Source organism: Anopheles stephensi, chromosome 2, assembly GCF_013141755.1.
Source record: "Anopheles stephensi strain Indian chromosome 2, UCI_ANSTEP_V1.0, whole genome shotgun sequence".
NCBI classification, from domain to species: domain Eukaryota; kingdom Metazoa; phylum Arthropoda; class Insecta; order Diptera; family Culicidae; genus Anopheles; species Anopheles stephensi.
Genome location: NC_050202.1, coordinates 102,175 through 123,381, shown reverse-complemented (window position 1 = coordinate 123,381; position 21,207 = coordinate 102,175). Strand labels below are relative to the sequence as shown.

The following is a 21,207-nucleotide window of genomic DNA, read 5'->3' as shown; positions in this document are numbered from 1 at the left end:
ATAAAATAAAAGAGTGGCATTGCACACTTATACCACATACTACAAGCTTACTAACATGTCCCTGTTTGTTTCAAGCATAAACCAGGATATCGTCAAAACGACCAGGTTTTACTGCAATACTTCAAATGCATTCAAATGCACATATGTTTATCTCCGCCAGTGCTATTCACTAGCGCCAGCTATCATCTGAATCGATTCATCGTCGAAATTCGCTTGTTTCTCCCTTGTAAGTTGGTACCTCATTACGTACTATCGTCCCGAGTTCATAATGGAGAGAACAGCACAGAGCTGTGGTGCTCGATTGGCATTCCTGGTATTGCATCGTAGCGAGATAATGTGGATCCGAAGCAGATCGAATTCAACCCGGCAGAACTCAGAGCGCAGATTGTTGAGTGAAGTAGTTTCTGTTCGAGTCAGCAATGTCGGTGAAAATCAACATCACCAGCCAGTTTCTCTTTCGCACCATATGGCATGGAGACCGCAATGTCAGCACGACCTAACTCTTAATTGATCTCCTGCAATTCTTCGTCCGAACCGCGTCCCATATCCTCTTACAGGTCGCCAGTTCTCTCGGTTGTCATAATAATTCATTTGCGAACAAGCGCAGTACGAAATTAATGCTTTACATTATAAAAAAATGCACACCGACACTGCTGACTTACACGTACAACATTATTATTTGTATGTAAGAAACCCTACATGCCACTGTGACCCAACACATCCATCCATCTTCTCCCACGACGACAGAATCGATAATTTTCAGATTGTTCCTGAATTCTGTTCGCCATTTTCTTTTTATTTTTCCTACGAAACTTTACGTCGTTTCTTTTCGTATTTCTGTCGAAGCACGACATTCCTTGTACCATTTCGAACCCATTTTTATTCACCATTTTACATACCACACTCTGTTCCCCGCATTCATACGACTAACTTGTGTGCCTTTTTTTAGCACACTGGTTTCACAATCACTTGTTCCTTAGTATTTTGCTTCGTCGTACTCAACAACCCTATTCCAATTATTTTTACATTCTATCAACTCTCGACTCGATTTTCCGCCCCATTCGAATTACGCTTCGAATTCGTCCGTGCCCAATCATTCAACAAGACCATTCATGCCGCAGGTCCAGGCATTGCACACCCGCTTTGCTTTGGCTTATCGTATCGTCCCATGATTCCGTCATCAGTGAAGACGAGACCAGGACGGGGACCTCGATGTTCAATGAAGATTTTCTTTTCAATCGTATCAATGCTGATTTTCTGTTTTACATCCTTCCTGCCCGATTCGTTTGCCCAGTCTTTCATTTGTCTCACAGGCCAAGCCATAGGTTCTGCAGCTCAGATAGTCTTGTAAGGACTGAAAAGTCTTTCGTGATTTTAGAACGATACTCCGCGCCCAGATAGATGGCGTGTGCGAGGGTCGGTATGCTGGAAAAGCTTGCCGCTCGTTTCTAGTAGAAGCATAAAGTTTTTTTCCTTCAATTCTGGCTGACAGTTTCAGTCAGGCGGCCGTTTCATTTTCCGTCTTGCCGAAGGTTTTCCGGAATTTCTTTTGTTCCCCTTGCATTGTCTGCACGGGTTGAAATGGTATCAACCGCCAGGAGCAGCTTCTAGCAGAGGAACGCTTGAGAAAATTTCAAATCGGCTTTTTAGAAGGCGATGGCTCAATTCGTCATAAAAATGGCAGGCTTAATTGAATCATTTAATTGTTCACCAACTAGATCCCGTGCTTGCGATGGGCGAAATCCACTTCATACGGCGATAGATGACGTCTTCTGCAGACGATTATATATCGTAAATGTCAGATATTGCTTGTTTCTACTGATTGGCTCACACACTAGACACAATCAGTTTTTATCAATTTATCAAATGGGACCGCTTACTCCCAGTATTGGTTAGCAATCTCACAGCCTTCTTCTGAAAGATCAAGATAAGAGGCCATACATTTTCAAATATGTAAATGTATACAAATATGCAGAATAACAAAATACAAAAAGATAGCTTAACAGTTGATAAAGTTTGTTTTGTTGTTGCCGTGTTGGACGTTAGTTTGGAAGTTAGTTACAATTGAGTTGCGTTAGTGACGTAAGTTACTCCTGTTGGAAAATGAGTGCGGCGTAAGGTGAGATGGTCCGGACGGCATTAGGTGCCCGGCCCGAGTCGTGTGACGATCGGCGACGCAACCATGTATATCAAGACGGCTTCATCCTATTCTCTTTTTTTTAAACCTCTCAGTATTTTTCGAAACAAAGATACGCCCCGATAATACACCTTTTTCTTTTTTTTTCTTACACTTGTCAATATTTCATCGATATTGCTTAGATCCATTTGTTCGTTAGGGCAAACCTGTGAGGCAAATCATTTATGTTTTGCTGATTTATTTATGTTCTTTGCGCTGTCTACGAGACTTCAACCCCACGGTTTGTTTGCCAAAGTTGTTTGATGCTAGCAACTTCCAGTCATTAATAAATCGACCATAGAATTCCGTCAAGTAGTCATATCTCTACTTTCTTTGTAGTGTACCAAGCACTTTCTTCGCGAAATGTCATCAGTCTAAATGCTTTTAACGTTAGTTTTAACCTTAGCATGTTTAAAGCACATACCTGGCCTCCTACAAGGTGGCACGAAATGTCAGCGACGGAAACTGTCCTCATTCACGTTTACTGTTCCTTGTGAACTGCAGAGTCTTCAGTTACTGTCTCTTTAGCGGGAAGGATTTTAACCATCCCTGCCCCTGCAGTAATTTGGCCCGCGGTTACGAGTCAAGCTGTTTTGCCTTTCATTTCACGCAACATTTTTGCTTTTCAATATCGATTATTATGCGCTGAAGCGTATTTACTCTTTTTATTGCCTTGTTACCCCCGCCGATCAGTTTCTTTTCGGTAGAATACCGCTCCGATGGTCTATGTTTACTACTATTCCGCTGTACCTTCCCACAGGTCAGTGCCACAAAATGAAAAGAGTTCACCGCATTCTTCGCGATGACACGATGGCGCTACTATCTTTAAAAAAAAGTTTAAGCCTGATGTAGCAATGTGGAATGAATATTGTTTATGTTGCATCTATGGATTATGGTCAACAAGTCAGAGATACCGATCCATTGGGTATGACAAATTATAATCATATAAGAAGCGGAGTGGATATTTAATTGCCTTTATTTTGAACAAAAGATGTATATGGCAAAAGATGATAGGAACTTCCAGAAGCATTAGAAATATCCTGCTAAAAATTGCTAGCAATTTTTAAACTGTATAATATTAACTTTTCTGCCAGCTTATTCAATCCGCGAACTGGTGGTAAAAGGATAATACAAGGCTCTAAATAAAAAAGAAAAGGGACTGCTCGTCAAACTCGCAATTTGACTGTCTGAAGATGCATGATGCAATCCGCGTCAGAGTCACTATAAAAAAGCATGTGTTTTCTTCCATCCATTAGTCAACTCAATCGAGGTGTTACACCGTTGCAGTACTACTACTCAGCACTCTCTCCTGTGGGGTTGTTGGAGGATGCTTTTCCGTTTGAGAGAGAGAGAAAAAAAGAGAGTGATAGAGAGAACATTTTGCAGCACTGGTGCAATTATGTTCTTCGAGCTCAAGCTAGAGTTGATCCCAGTTTTTACTATTTCTTCTATCTGCTGTCACATTTTTGCTTTCATATTTCTATTCATTTCTTATGCATCTCTCTCACACTTTCGTGGTTTGGTTACACTACTTTCAGGAAAGAAAAAGAAGAAGTAATTTTTGCAATTCGTTCACCAGCAGAAGCTAGGTTTCCCCTTGGTTCCTCCATAAGATTATGGTGATACCGGGCTTCTAAAGGGCCTAGAGCAAGGAAGGAGAAGCGCGCTGAGAGGTGGCCTTCGCGAAAGTTCACTCATTCGTTTGCTCGTTAGTTTCGCGTGTTTCTGGTTTAAATGCAAAACCGAACAGCAGCTGAGAGCTGAACCCGATATTGTGTGTATATTCTTCCGTAATACGTAATACCGTGGAGAAACGAGGATGTAAGCGTGAGGTGAGTTATGAAAAGATTGCAACCCCGTTTGAAGAGCGCGCTGACTTTATGCACAACGGTATAATATGACATGGCTATAGAACTTTTCGAAGCACGCGAAACGTGAACGAGCGCCGGGACTTTCTTCTGTTGGAGAGTGTTGGTGTGCATGTGGGTATAGAATGTACGTCGAGATTTCCTTTTTCCTCTCAATATTAAGACTGTTCTTTTTCACATTTTTCCACAATTCTCCCACACCCCTTTTGCTTATCCCAACATGTCCTACCCTACATCTCGACTCTGTGTCATGTACATTAGTCAGATTTTTGTTCCATTGTAATGCATGTACAAGCTTTTCATTCATTCGCCGCCTAACCATGGAATGGGTTGGAAGCGAAGGGAACAGTGCAGAGCCGGAGCTAAGCGTGGGATAATATAAGAAGCAAAGTAGGTGGAAGAGGAGGGAGGACTAGGCATACTGCCACTTGCCAGAACCAGCACACCATATCAAACTCATCCAACCAACCCTGAGGCTGCACCGTCGATGGAGAACGGCATGCTATAGCATAACCAGCCAACCCACCCACCCACAAATCCCCTAGCTGTCCTCCCTGGTTTCCCTTTCACATCACTTACCCTTCGAAAATGCCACAAACCGAGATCGGGGCAAGCAGGGCGGTGGTGGCTAGAGGTACGTTGATGGCAAACCATACCGACCGTTCATTCGCATCCATACAATCGTCCTTCCAGTTTCCGTCGTTCAATTTTCATCTCGATTCCGGTTATATTTCTCCAGCAACAACAGCAACAGCGCCATGAATTCGTTTGGTACAGTTCAGTTCATCTCGGTTCAGATTCGTTCGGTTCGTTCGTTTTGTAGATTGTTGCGCTTGCAAGATTTTAATCAATAATAGTAAATTGGAAAAAGGCAACATTTCAGCTCCGGCTCCCGCCATTCGCCATCAGCCAACATTTACAACAAAGTAGGTGAGAGGTAAAACCAAAGCAAACCGCGCGAGATATGTCAGACGAGTTGAGCAATAAGAAAGCAGTACAAGAATGAACGAGACAAAGAAAGGCAAGTAGTTGCATCCAAATTGAATGGGCGCAGAGGATGCAACCGAATGGTTGCAAGAATGTTTCGATTTTCGAAAACAGAAAACAAGAATGTGTTGCAGTAGAACTCTGCTTTGGATTGTCAATGATTGTCATCATTTTTAAGTGTATTATAAAAAAAATGTTGAGATTTTTCCAAACATGTTTTCAAAAACACACGGGATATTACTGGTGGAATGTTGTCAATTCGTTGCAGTTACACTCATTATTTCTCATCTTCCAAACGAATGAGGCAACTAATAAATTAATGAGAGTCATAGCTATACAAATAAATACGTCTCAAAAACACTTTATGCCATTGTGTACCGTACAAAAGTAGTTGTCTCATTGTCAGGCAAAACGCTGCTGGACCAAAACACGGAAGGTAATTTTTTGTTTGTAATGATTGACAAGCAGTTCGGACGACGATTTTGATTTGAATCGTTTGTCTTGCGTTTGTCTTCTATTCATGAATTGTGATTGATGTAAGCTCCTAGGTTCTGACCAATTAGTTTTGCATCCGCCAGCCGCGGCGTTGGCTATTTGAATGTTATTTTTCCCTTCAGTATATATTTCATCCTGTTTGTAGTATTATGCGCTGTCAAACACCTACCGAATGATATTTCCGCTTGACATTTCGTTCGCATGCTCCGAATGGAAGTGTAAAACAATAAAGCTAGTCTTTTCCCTTTCTGGCCAATGTCGTCATCTGCGTAGCTACTCCAGCAGGCTGCAGAGAAATGGTAGAGATGAACATTTCTTATCCAAATATTTACAACATTCATCATGTAATAATTCACTCAACCTCGAAATTATCGGATTCGCTCCTTCTGAGATAAAACAAGAGCATTACCGGGTCGATTCGAATCAGGCTGTTGAAATCATTCTACTGCTCTGGGCAGATGGCATGTGTTTAAAAAAAATTTCACAACACCGGCACAAATTGGCTTTAGGTATTCAAGTAAATACTTCCAACCAGTGAGTTAATATTCACGCCTCATAAGATTTGACGCGGAACTGGTTGATGAACGATAGATAAATTAATTAAAATACAGCAAACCAATACGATAGTTACGTTTATCGTTAATAGTGGCTCAATGCGATAAAATCGTACTTTTACATCTTACATCTTTACATTTTGAGCTTCGACTATTCGCTATTCAAAAAAATTTGTTATTTGTTATAATAAAAAAGGGATAATTCAACATGATTTAAGAAAAAAATACGATGTGTTTGCCCCATACCATACGCTTCTTGGTTGAAGTGATTTTGCATCCCCGATAAGCCACGTAAAACAAAGTGCATCAATTTTATGGATGTTGTAAGTGAGGAAGCCGACATGTAACATTTTTGTTACCTTGTTTTTGTTTTTTTGTTACAGTTTGTCCCCAACTGTGTTAACAGCACCATCATGCAGCAAGTGCTATGAGCTAGGTGAGTGTCACGATGACAGATCGGACGTAGCGACATGATGTCCGGTGTGCTGTAGGCCAAGGTGTATATATTTAGAAGGTGAATTTTTGTCGATTTGGCAGGTAGACATTTTGGATTTTGGCCGGTCGAGAAACTTCAAAGTTTGTTTACTTAATCATATGGTTTGGGACTACCAAAATAAACAAACATAAAGCATCGTTTTTCGGTTCAGTAAACCAAGTTTCTACATTTATCATCGTCGTTGCACATAGCACTGAAGATAAACAGTTCCTTTACCAGCTCTAAAAAGAAATTTGCGTGACGTTGTTTTCTTCATACAGCTACCAAAGGCTTATCGGACGTATCGAATTACGGCATACCACTCGATAAAATTACACTGGTAGATTAAGTGAAGCTGTTCGATTCTCGTGCTAAGTACCATAAATTACAAGGAATAGGATAGAATTGTGCCGCATCCACCTCGAAACCCTTATCTTTCGTACCCGTCAGGCGTATAATGCTTCACTGGATAGCATTAGCAATTATGCGTAGGTAAGTATTTTATGCATTCGTTGTCCAGTAGATTGTATGGATGCTTCCTCTATTCTTCATTCATCTGTGGTTTCAACGAACGACTAATTCGATTCTCTGCCATCAGATTGTTCGGAAAGTTTCACTATGATTTGAAAGCACCAGCACCACCAGTGCGTGGACCGTAAAGTATCAGTATCATGATGTGCTGCCTCCACTGGATCCAGGTAAGGACTCCATCGATCATCGGTGTAAGAACGTTTATATTGAATGATACTGTAAACTGTTTACGGGGCATTCAATATTTATCACTTCAAAGCCACCAAAAACACGCAATCCACAACCGAGCAAACCGAAAGTACAAGAAGCTATGAGGGTAAATATTTGTAAACAATACCTCCACCAATACCTTCTACCATTCCACAACCATTTCTTCTCCACCTCACCACGGAACAAAAACGTCAAGTCGCGAAATGTCAAATTGCTCTATATAATTCTACCTCCTAAATCTATATACCTTGCTGTAGGCGCAAATTTTTTTAATCATTCGCTCTTTGTTTCGCCACGCCTGCCATGCGCTGGTTGAATGAATGCAGCACGATTCTTTTGTTTCTTTTTGAGAGGTGTGCAATGTTCCTGGAGGTGCCGCTCATTAATTGCGAACCAGTTCCATTTATCACTTGCCCGTCTCTTCGAATTTGGCTGCACAATTTGTTTCCTGTTGTTTTCTTGTTCCGGCCGTTGCTACCGGCGCTGTCGGCTGTAGAAAAAAAAGAGAAGTACAAAAAACCAACACCTTGCCACACCACAATTAATGTCCTTCTTATCACCAGACAAAACAAGTAAAATCACAGTTTACCTTCCAGTCGATTATTGTCGCAAGAAAGGAAATGTACATTTGCTAGGAGGGATATCACTCACGCACACGTCATGCAATAATGCTGGGTAGTGCCAAACAATGGACTGTGGAGTTTTATTTGCCTTGAGCATTTCAAATGCATCCTGTCCCTACTCCAACCTATTATCCTTGTTTATATACATATTATCCTTGTATAAAAAAGTCGGTTGCCACTTCGTTTTGATTTTATATCGAAAGAAAAAATAAGGCAATGAACAAAATGCTTACGGGAAAGCAATGCGAAACTGGTCACAATAATTCACAACAAATTATGCAATTCAACATAAAAAACAACCACCGAATCAATCACGAGCACAGTTATTTTTATACGGCAGAATTTAAAATTGCAATGACGATTTTTGACAGAAAGAAAACTGGGGTTTCAAAAAATGTCCTTTAAAACATTCCAAGCAAGATGATTTGCTTTTCTTTACAGTTAATGTACTGTAGAATTGCAAATGTTACAACCGATTTTTGAAAGCATAAAACGAGTAATTATTTGTCCTAGGAACATCAGATAACCCTTATCACGATGATTGCGGCTATACCTGGCCAACGCGACATCATATAGCTCCAAGACAATTATGTGTATATTGTGGCGCTCAGAAATGGCCAGGAGAAGCTCAGTGCTGTAGTGGTGGATAAATTAATCTCCCACCCAAACGCTCACAGATTACCTAAAACGTATTCGATGTGACATTAGTTTCCGTAATACGTCATAACTTATCGAACGAAAGTAAAAGAAACCATTTTGTTGTAAGTGTATTTTCGTTTCTTTAAATCTTTTGTTGATGATGTAAAATGTTACATAAATGAACAATTAACTTTGTTAACAGAAGTTCATTGCAACTATCTTCCACTCAATAGTTCTATCTTATATCTCAACAATTGGTGTAGCGATTTATCTGCTGAAGATAGATACTTTCAGCGACAAAGCAGGCAAATCAAAGCTCAAAATAAATGTATAAACGAAATCCTCCAAGTAAACACTCCGGAGTTTACGGAACACTCCGAAAATGTGTTGCATGGTCCTGTAACCGGGCAAAATTAACTAGACATAATATTTTTTCTAATATATGACGTTCATAATAACTATAAAGTAAAAAAAATAATAAAATCGTGCCCATAGAGTGACAGTGCATTTAGTATAAGTGCCATTTAGATACCAGGCGTCTCCACCAACAGGCCCCCATCAACGTTTCGAATTAATTCTACACTGATTGCACTACACATACTCGTGCACTCTTGCTCCTTTTTGGAGGCAGCTTTTGATAACGTCTCGAGCAATAACTCCATCAATAATAGTCGACGTTTCTATGGTATTGCAGTACAGTTATGTTGTACATTCGCTGAATACGTGTACAATTATGCTTCATACACAAACAATAAGAGTTTTTGTTCTACCACATTAAGCTCTTCAGAGTATGAGTGAATAATTTTCTTTTATGGTATAAACGATCCATTGCCATAACCTCCAGGATAAACATAGTTAAGTGTATACTGTACCTGTCTTATGGTGGCTTTAAATGAGATTGAAGAGCTTAAGAAGACAGGCAGAAGAAGCTTGGAAAATTATATACCATACTTACCATGTGCAACGTACCACAGTGACAAAGGATAGTCAGTCAGATGTAAAGGAAACAAAATTTGATTTTTTTTTCTCAATTTTTTAATAAATTATACGATATGAATCACGGTTTAAATGTTTACAATAACATGTACTGTGTTTTCGTCTAATGTGATTTTATAATCCTTTGTTTTTCCTTTTCTTTTGTTTTTTTCATCATTACTCTACTGCAAATTAGCTTTTGCCATTTTCTGCTTCTTTCTACCTGTTTTGTTGTTGTAGTTTGTTGTATATATAGCTCTTTTATTTTCACAAATATTTACTCTTAATTTTTCACACACATGCTTCTTGGCTCTCTTAGCATTTCACATTGGTTTTTCACACAATATTCCTCATATTGTATCATTGTCTTTGCGGTAGACATCAAATTATGAGAGAGTCGCCTTTGTGCAAGAACTGATCTTAATCCCAAAGGCCTTTTTTTGGTAGTATCTTTGCTTCATCATTCTTCGATTTTTTGGTGCGTTGTGTACAGGTTTCTTCAATAATTCAATGGTTTTGTATGACATGTAATATAGACATGCCATAATTCTTTTTATGGGATATTTACATGTTTTCACTTATATTCGAAAGCTTTGATTCGATTCCATTTGTTTTCGGTATTTTTCATGGTCTAAGATTATTTGTCCCATTTGCGTTCCCTATACGCTCGGACTCAAACCGCAACATATTTCATGGCCTTCCGATCACTATCTGCCTGACTCCGCTTTACAACTTTGTTTATCCACTAGATTTACCTTTGTTTTTTGGCGGTGAACGTGTCGTTCACATTGCGCAGTTTGTTAAGCTCTAAAAATCCTTTTTTGCAAAAGTCTAAAAAAAGTCATTATTTAAAATAATTACTTCGTGATAAATTCGATCGTTTTACCTTTAAGCATATTCGTTCTCCTCAAACATGCTTTTGCTTTGGCATATATATTTTTGGCGCCCTCATATTACTCTTTCAAGCTTTATTTGGTTGTCATCTTTAGAGATACGCGATTTGCTTTCCTCGATAGGGATCATGCCGAAGTTTACTTATGCTCTTCTTTTGCGAGCTTGATGATCCTCTTTCGGTACACGTTCGATACGAATTTGTCTACGAAATGAATAATTCTGCAGACTTTCAGTAACATGTTTGCGTGCTGAGTTGAGATTTCAATCGAAAATTCTCTAAAGTACATATAATAAGAAAAATCTCAATCGTAGATCAAGTGTATACTCTTTGCCAAATTGTGTTACACTTCTTACCTATCTGTTTGATAACCAGTTCTTTGTAGTAAATTAATCTAAAATAATTCATCATTGCAACATACCGCTTTGTAAGATTTGTCGCAGTTGAACGGCTATCAATAATTTTCCCTGTATTTCTATAATCAAGTCTCTTTCTCTTCATTGCCTCAAGGAGAAAATTAAATAAAGAAAATTAGATATCAAAGTGTCAGCTAATGTACTTAAAAAATCAAAGAAACAATTAAACCGGAACAACATATTCAAAACGAAACAAAAAAAATGTAAAAGATAAACGCCGTGTAATAGCTAATGTTTCGAATTAAATTCTTCGTTGTTGGTCTATTTAACATAAAACTCTAATTTTCATGCTGTTTTGATTAGATCTGGCACAATACAAACAATTCAATAGTACTTTGCATCTCTTTTTGACTAGCTACGAACAGAATATATTGCGTAAGCCTTAAATGACGATTCTCCCTTTTTGGCACAAATGCTTCAAATTAGCTCATTTATGACTACCATAGTGCTTTGTCTAATGCTGACTTCTTTTGAAAATTGTATTGTTTGATTATAAACTAGCCTTCCATCAGTATATAGGTAGCAGTTTTAGTTCAAATCATCCTCAACCATTCTGATCGTATTCGCATTTTGCTGTTCGGAAAGAATCTTGTAAACAGAAACTGTAATCTGCTTCTCAAACAAAATTGTGTGAGTGTCCAGTAGTAGATGGAAAATGTGTTACGCGAACAGGTTTTAATCGCAATGAATCCTTCATTGGGTGACCCTCCAAAAGGCTCTACAACAAAGTTCTTAGCTTCGGATCAGCAGCAGTTCTGATGCCCTGGGTAAATACTCATTAAAAACTTGCTTCTTGTTCAACGCTACAAAGGATGGTACGGTTACAAGTAGCGTATTTTATGTCGCAAACGCTTGTTAAAGCAATTGGGTATTGATTCGCTTCATCATTCATGCAATGGGTTACACTTTTACCGAACCATTGCTAAATTCCCGCTAATTATACTCGATGAATACAATACCAACCAACTGTACTCTGTTGATTCCAAACAAATAGAACAAATTGTAAAGCTGAAGGACAAACACAAGAACCATTAATCACATCGGCTTACTTCAACATTCACTTTTCTTCATCATGGAAGAAATGTAAAATGCCTTTCTTTCCCGTCTGCACAAACTATCTTCTTCCTCTTCTTCCTTGGTACTACAACCTCGAAAGGTCTCGGCCTGTCATTTCTGGCTTTCTGTGACTTGGTTTTACCCCTAGCAAAGAAATCAGCCCTACATTACGAGGAGGCGGTCTAGATGGGGTTTGAACCCCGATCCTGCCGTGTGAAGACCGGCACCGCTGTCGCCTCGGCCACCGGACCGCTCCGCACAAACTATTTAGCCAGGAAAAAAGCAATTGTTTTGTGTACATGTCTGAAAAATATCTTAGTTGAGTGTATATTTTTTATTGGACAAGAAAAAGGCAAGTGAAGGATGCATATTATAAATCACTTGAGGGCAAGATAGAAAATCACTAATATCAAGCTTGCAGATGTAGCTAGTGCATCAAAACGACGAATGATATCTTTTACGTCTGTGAAATATCTTACCAAAAAAAGGATTTAATATTCAACATGAACCATTCGTGACACTATGCCTGAGAGTAAAAGCATACATTAGCAACAGGAAGTAAGTTGTTGATTTCACCTGTCACATTCGCATGTAGTAAAACAGCTGAAGTAGCTTTGACAGAAGTACCGTTGAATGGATAATTAAATTTAATGCATTCGTTACGTCCGAAATTATTATCCTTATTGTTCTATTGCTTCGTTCGTTTGCTGTGAACTCTTGAAATTCGCCGCAGTCTTAATATTTTAAACACAATATCTCGTCAGTTCTGACTTTAGTTAAGCAAGCAGCCATCACCGGTTTGATATAAAACCATTTCTACAACATATAAAATAAGTAAGTCAAATTTAAAATGGGCCAAAAGGATTATATTCCTCTTATATATATATATATATATATATATATATATATATATATATATATATATATATATATATATATATATATATATATATATATATATATATATATATATATATATACATTTTTTTTTTGTTCATAAAGAACGGCCTGGCCGTATTGCTTCTTATATATATATAAGAAACATAAAATATTTTTGAATAATGATTTACTGTTCAAGTTTTCTTCCAGTGAGCTCGGTAAATAGCTATGCCAAATAAATAACAGATGTGCTGCTCCGCGGTAGCCAAGTTGCCAACCGCCAGCTACCAAAAGCGAGGTTGACTTTTCAACTTACAGAATTGCATTTATCAGTATCAATACATACACAGATGGTGTAGAGGTGTATTTGCTATCTAGCTATTGCACTAGACTAGACTTAATGATATCACGTAGTTGGAGGATTAGTGCTCACTACGGGGGTGACGGTCCGGATGGGTTTTGATCCCTAGTCCTGCCGTGTGAAAATCGGTACCGTTGTCGCGCCCACATTTGCACATTTGCACCTTTTATTTCCTCGGCTATTCCGCTACAAACAGTATATTTTTCGTATTTGTTTGTCAAATTGCCGATTTAGCGTGAATTTGTCCTTTACAATTGCAAGCGTTACTGCAACAGCCTCAACTCTATCTCCTTAGAAACAAAACGAAATCCCTCTACCAACACAAAAACAATTCCATGTGCAGGAAATACCCATGTGCCGTAAAAGGAACTGAATAGAGTATATTGAAAACTTTCGTGCCGTATCTACGTTTGAGAGCGATTGTATATGCCAGCTCTTAAAGGCAATACTTGGCTTCTCAGTTGCAGGCCGTTACAGAAAAATGTTAATGATAGCTCCCAGAAAACATAACGAATTTTCGTCCGGTGCGCAAGGAATAAATGCTTCTCAATGGTTGATATCATTCTTCTACTACACACAATAATTGCTCTGGCAAAACGGAAATAAACCTCGCTTCTCAATTTTTCGGTTTTCGCACTGCACGTTGGAATGATCATTGAAAATGCTCTTTTTCTATCTATTGTTAGTGCACAGTCGTTTGCCGTTTGAAAATAGGCTCTTGGTCATGTGTAGCAAACATTTTTTTACACTCCCCAAATTTTCCGTACTGGTTATAGGCGGCACGTGACCATCAAAAACGTGTCCAAACCGTATTGCTGTGAGGGATCGGATCGAAAAAATCCTGTTTGATTGCTTGCTGCATCCGGTTTTGACAGTCAGTTTTAAATCCGGTTACAAGCAAATAAGTGTGTACAGAAAAAGTATTTTTTTACGAACCAAATCACAGCATGGCTCAAATTGAATGTTTAATTATGTTTTAAAAAGGTTAATACAAGCGACAGAGCGCAGAGGAGAACAGAAGTGTGGTGAAAACTTGTTCTCTGACACATTTAACATAATGAATGACTCTTTCCGCAGACCCGCGCCACATAATCATACAACCTGAAGCAATCTGATATACACATTTAGTTTCAAACACTGTTCCGTGATAAATATAGATAATTAATTTCGACAGGATAAGAGTGATGTCTCGATTTTTTCTAGTTCACTGTATGGCAGCTAAAGCAAGCAGAAGTAGTGAATACGTACAATAGTGCACAATATTTTATCAGTACAAAAAGCCCTTTATGATACATTCCTTTTTTGTGTTACACTCCAAGAACAATTTCTTACTATGCTTGTAGATGCATAATTAGACAGTGTTAAAGAATTATGAAACAAATGCTTATCTTCTTCTTGCACTACAACCTCGAGAGGTCTCGGCCTGCCATTTCTGGCTTTCACAGGACTTATTTTTACCCGTAGAAAAGTAGTCAGCCTTACGTACGGGGAGGCGGTCTGGATGGGATTTGAACTCCGGCCCTGCCGTGTGAAGACCGGCGCCACTGTCGCCTCGGCCACCTGACCGCCCCACACAAATTCTTATACAGTATACAATTTCGAAGAATTGAAACGGATCGTGCAGTCAACATTTATCCCCTTATATATATATATATATATATATATATATATATATATATATATATATATATATATATATATATATATATATATATATATATATATGTATATATATATGTATAAGAGAATTAGGGCCCTACAAAGCTTCAGCCTATTCTAATCCGTGTGCAATCCTGGGAAATTCTGATAGACTAAAGAAGATGGTTGGCATTCTTTTTCGAAATATTTGCATAGATGTTGCAGGTTGTGAATGCCGGACTTTATCCGAAAGAATTGATAGCAAGTCTCATCCCGATCATTTCCTTGTTGTGTGGAAAAGTCTTACCACCTACTAGCATAAAGTCAAGAAAAACTAGAAACAAAAGAGAGAAAAAGAAGAAATTTGTCCGCAGAGTATGTCACACCATCATGCCTTCCTATATGCATAAGTAGTGCGCTAGCGTTTGCTCAATGTTGGCAAATGCTTTTATACGAAGCTATATAACATTCCAATGCATGTAATATATCTTTCTTCGCAAACCCCTTCGGTTGGTAATGTTCACGCGCATACTTCAAATATTCTATTGTATTGAAATATTTAACATTGAACTGGTCTGAACACGTGTCATGATATATTCAACCCATCGGGATCAATTTTGCAGGGCACCAGTAAGAGACCGTTCTAATCGCATTGAATTCGTATACAAAGTGAAACTTTTGCACAATAGCAATAGAAAGTTCTTCGACGATAAGCCTAAACCGGGAGCAGATCATTTTTTTGAAGAAAAAGCACCTAAGATTGGCAAAAACAATATAAGATGAGATTAGATTAGGAAAAAAAAAAACAAACACCAAGGGACAGCGTTAACTTGATTTATCTTTTCGAAGGACGCGTTTGCGTTATGCTCAGGGATTTAATTTACATAATTTCCCAATAAACTCTATAGGGCTAAGTAGTTATAAATTCGTTTTTATGTAGTGTTTAATTTTCCATTTATGCCCGCATAGAGCATGGGAGAGAATTAACTGCTCCGTCTAAAAGCATAACAGAAAAGACAGGATTTTGGACGACGCTCATTTTCTATATGTGGTAGTATATAATGCCAAACGAGTTTACCTGTATGCAGATACTATGTGCAGGAAAAGTCAAACTATTTTATTTATTTATTTATTATTACGGACATACGCCGTATTGTCACCACCGCGTGTCATGACAGCGAATCATAAATTCACAAAACACACTTAAACTAGGTCAAACTAAGTTTAATTAAGTGAAGTCAAACTATTTTTTTTTATTCATAAAGAACGGCCTGGCCGTATTGCTAAGTCAAACTAATATTAAAAATAAAATCAATCGATTTCTGTCAACAAGGTAAACTCTCATTCTTTTTCAAGGTGTGGAATTATAAAGAAAGCCGACATAAAACTCATGTGCATCCATTGCCTTGTGTCTGCCTTTCCCCATTTTGCTTTCGTTGGCTCATTCCGACTACGGATGGAATAGATGGTAGGCGTTCATCATAACAAAACATTAATCTTTTTGTTTTTGTTTTGTTTCGGTTATTTATACATCCAAGGGAGCACAACACATCGATATGTGTTTATTTAACTTTATCCTGTCCCTTCACTCTCGTCCGATTCCTCTCATCTGAAGGGGAGTGGGAGCTACATTCAGATCAGACTTGGACAACGTATCCTAATCGCCAGAAATGGATGCTACAATGGATATAGATATGTTCATTCCAGTTGAATTTAGTATGCGTTGTTCCGTTTGATGTTCCACACTCGCTCGTGCTCAATGCGGATAAATACTATTGACACCCTACCCTGTAAGTGTTTACTTAGGATAGTCGGGATGCAATTGGTCTGTGAAAAATAGTTTTGATTTTTCATCCGAAAGCCAATTTGAAATTATTTTCAGCAACTATTCTACTTTAAGCTAGCTCGACTTATGACCTCGCTGCATCGGCTAATGCAAACAGATTAATTAAAGATTATACTTAATAAGCAATAAGTAAAAAAGTTTATTATTCTTGCACAAAAAATATGGAACTCATATTGAATTAAGTTCGATTCGCAAAAATGCTCCCAATCGTGCGATCTTTGAAATATGACGAAAGTATAGAGATTTTGGCAAACCATTTAGTTCGTGGGTATAATTTGCTGAGCGAGTTCTCAGACTGGAGCATGGGTTTTCTTAGGCAGACGATATGTTCCATGAATGAACAGAAATTTATCAAATACATAAATTTGGAGATATTTATTTCTTAACCTGCTCCTCGATTATGTAGACAAATCAATAATTCAAAACCTTTCTTGTAGAAATAAACCGCCGAGCAAATCACATCAACCAATGTGAAATACGCTCACTCTACGGTCCGTTCTTACTGTATCCCTACCTTATATGGCAAGATGACAAAATACGAAATTGCTCATCGTCAGGTCAAATTTTAAGATTGTATGCATTGCCAAATGATTATGTAACACAAATAATGTTCACACACTTTTCCTCCGGGAGAAAATCGGAACGTTATACAATCAATATTTCGATGCGGGATTTATTATGTTTTCATTGCCTTCTTAAAATTTGTATGCGTGAAAATTTGAGTTTAACCGACTGAACCATATCAACGATGATGGGTTTCCTCGTATGAAACATGTGCTGTTTGCGACAACCGTTCTGTACATTTTTAGAGCGTACATTTTTTACAGCATATAAAGCTTATTACAAGATTGCTTCGCCATCGGGCGAATCGAGGAGAAAAGTTCTTTTGGCCGGAGAGTTTCCACAAGATACTTGTTCACGAGGAATGAAACAAAAACTGAGAATTAAGGAATAGGGGTAAAGTATTGTTTACAATTATATTTACACTCTCCCATTTCCCAACACTTGCATCGTTCCTCTTTCGCTCGCATCAACCGTTTCATTTGTTCCAATGTGGCTTTACACAGAAGTGCAGGGTGCGCTGTGGTTATTGTTATTGTTGTTCTCAAAAGTTACTGCTTTTGTTTGCTTTTCTTTTGTAAATACGCTTTGGCCCTGATCCTTGTGTTTGCTTCCCAAAAGATGTAGGGACGCTCGTAGCTTTCGCCGAATCCTTTCAGACGCCCTGGAAATCATTTGAAGATTAAACCTATACCCGAGCGGAGCAAACCATTCAAAACTATGGCACCCGAGAATGGTGCAGCAATTCATGTGCCTTGCTCTCAGGAAAAGCAAACAGCAACAATTGTTGGTTACCTTCTGTTTCAAAGCCGACGCACCGATGAATAGCGCATTTCGCAAGCAAAATCATTACTAAGATAATGCGCTACACACATGCAGTTGTGTCATTTTGGTTCGTATTTTACTGTATTGTTCGTTGCATAGCGCGAATGAAGGAAGGAACGGTGCATACAATGCATAGATCCCTTTTTCTAGCTACCTAGACCACAGCAAAAAGAGGGAAATGGAAATGCGATACCCAACCCTTAACTGTGCCGCTCATTAAATCTTGGGATGAAATAAATCATGGAGTAGTGTGAGTAACACCAAATTTGAACATCGTTTTGGTAACGATAGGATTATGTCTCATTGACATTTCTGTAAAGTACTAATGGACAGTTCAAATGATGCCTGCTGGGGAGCACAAGAAAAGTAGTGTCAATAGATAGTAAGAAAGATGACAAACAGAAATTGAGGGAACCGGCAGTTAACTTGTAACCACGAATGAGGTAAGGCAAATGAAGTGAGCAACTTTAAAATTGCAACGATAAGCCGTTGTCATGCAATATTCAAAGAAATGTGGCTCATCACATGAATGCATATTAAACACATAAAAAGGTACAAACATCACACTAACAACTGGCTTATTTTAACTGTTTGGCATCGTACGGTGTTTCAATCACATTAATCACTCCTCTGCAAACCATTTTTGGCGTTTAAACTCGCATTACTACAGAATAGTTGCATTGCATCATTTTCGTTTATCAATTAATTTAAAAGCTTAAAATTATTTATTCGTAACACATGATGAATGTTCAACCCCTACCCTACATCATTTTTGTTACTCCCTTGTTCTTGCCTATTATATTAAACAGCATTCTTTGTGCTACGAGAGCCTGTCACCGCGAACGTTGACGATTGGAGGGAAAACGGTGAAGGTGGCAAAATGAAAAGATTCTATTTCCCCTAACTGAAACACTCGCCATGACATCGCATGCGTTCATCCATCCCTCACAAAACCACGAGACTAGGAACACGTTGTTACTCCTGCGCGGAGCGCCTATGCCAACGGAGCGCGAACCCGATTATTAGCGAATTCTCTAATGATGACACTCACTAACGCTGGCTGCAAACGGCAGCATCGTACAACGGACCGAGCGCAGTCCATCTTCAAACTGGCAGCGGTACATGTACATGATTACACTCTTACTTTCACCCCCGGTAGGAAGCAGATGCTGAACAATCCTTCGTCTGAAATGCAGTAGAATAAACTAAAGGTTCAATTTCGCTTCTCCATAGAAGCAGAGCCATATCCACACAAATTAGGGGCACAAAATGGCGCACGAAACCGTGTAGAACCCATATACGAACAAACAGAAGGGATAAGTATAACTGTTCCCTTACCCACGATGAATGGATGTATTGAAAAAGAATGATGATTACGAAAGAACTTCGGTTCGGTTTTGCGGAAGTTTTTAATTAGCCTTGTTCCGGTACCATCTATTCTTCTGTTACCATTATGCGGAGACGAACACTAGAAAATTATTAGCCTTACTAGTGTCTGGCCTCCTTATCAGTTCCAACTTATCTAGCACCAAGGGTGACAAAAATACAGCTCTAAGGAAAATTAACGAAGTTCCGGTTGGGGTGTTTACTTCCCAAATTGACAAACGATGACGACAAACGTTACGTTATTCGATAAAACAATTGTTATACAAACAGTTTAATTGAATAACAGCACGTCCGTAAATCAGAGTTTGTGCAAGCTATGTATGCGATACTGATTGAATGAAAGTGAAAATGATTTGACTAAAACTCAGCTCATATACATTTCTTATTCAGCAATTGAAATAACCAAATTATAAATTCATAATTCATATCCGCACAGTATTCCAAAAACTGCTAAAGAAACGGAAATTTCGTTCTAATTTCAAAATCTTGCCTACAGCATCTTCGGTATCAATCTTGTTTTTGCAAACTATATATGTATATATGTGTACATCCAGTGGGCTATAACTTGATTTCAAATAATCTCTTTCTGACTGAAAAAAAAAATTGCAGATAGCAATCATTGCTCATGTTTAGATGCTCCCCACGTACGGATTGACTATAGCTCTTTCGTTCTCTGGTTTCCGACAGATTGTTTTACGTGATGATAAAATTTAAATAAAAAACATTATATCTCAATCATGAAACATGCTTCAGACTCTGCTCATGAACGAGAGTAAATATGAAACTATTATGCCTTGTTTGAAAAGTATGTCATTTTGTGTGTGTGACATCGAAGGCATCCCTGTAATTGGTCATTAATTCGGTAAAACCAAAGTTATAACTGAACAACCTATTCATGCTAGTCTGAGCGTGCAACGCAATTTTGTTTAATATAAAATAATAATTCTTCGTTTAATAAGAAAAAGAGACCGGCATAAGTACGACGCTATGCTTTGTTTTTTTTTCTTAAAACAGAAATTAATAATACATGACATACACAATCCTAAAAATTCACTAGGAGTGTCTCATCATATCTCGGATTGCACTGAAATTTGTTTCAACAATTACATTGCTTATTATCCCACACCATTTACTTTTCCGCTTACATTATCTTTGGCCAAGTATTCCTACCACTTAATCGTATGTTTTACAATAGAACACAGATAATTTTAACACAAAAAATTAATCGATACATACGCCGTTAGGGCGTCACTTTGGTTGACCTAAAAGTACAACTTTTTCGATCTTTGCGTAAATGCTAACAGATACATCGCACTACTGTCAGCTTAGACTTACTCGCTCGATTGTTTCGCTTATGCCTCTATTTCCTACACATATACAATTTGTCGTTTAAAGTCTTATTGGGTAAAGTTTCGCGTTGTTCTTGCCGCTGTTGTTTGTTTTAAAAGGGATGTAGAAGGTTTCCCGATCGTCTAGAAAAGCTTCATGGTGGCGGCACGAAAGGTGGCTAGAGGTTGGTGAGGGAGATGCGATAGAGGTGTTTTATTACACTACCGTGCCATAACTTCCCATGTACTCGTCCGACATACGCGATCCATCGTAGTTGTCAGATTCCTCATTACGTATACAAATTTTTTTACGCCTGCAATAAAACGAATTGTTTGACGAATCCTTCATTTCATTTTCAGTCTCATTAATGCTACATTTTTGAGTTTAATCTGAGTTCAATTAATAGGGGATGCAGTTTACAACATTATAGAAGTAAAACTTATGTTCTACTTGAAATTTTAACAGAAATAAACAATAAGAAATAT

The 21,207-nt window shown here is 38.3% G+C and overlaps 1 protein-coding gene and 1 long non-coding RNA gene across 7 annotated transcripts in view; one reads left to right on the top strand and one right to left on the bottom strand.

Annotated features, from left to right (window-relative positions):
* The window catches only part of LOC118503340 (protein pangolin, isoforms A/H/I/S-like), a 56,757-nt gene that overhangs the window by 30,819 nt on the left and 4,731 nt on the right, over positions 1–21,207 (bottom strand). Inside the window, exon 3 of one of the 6 annotated variants that reach the window (XM_036036509.1) lies at positions 19,435–21,035. The exons of the other annotated variants lie outside the window; for them this stretch is intronic. Within the exon in view, the coding sequence (XP_035892402.1) occupies positions 20,939–21,035 (97 nt within the window). The 3' untranslated portion in view covers positions 19,435–20,938. Of the gene's footprint in view, positions 1–19,434; positions 21,036–21,207 lie in introns of those variants that run through there. 6 annotated transcript variants of the gene reach the window in all.
* Positions 6,567–7,300, top strand: LOC118503369. The gene is made up of 2 exons (XR_004905181.1): positions 6,567–7,047; positions 7,154–7,300. It is a non-coding gene; the product is annotated as an uncharacterized LOC118503369 (long non-coding RNA).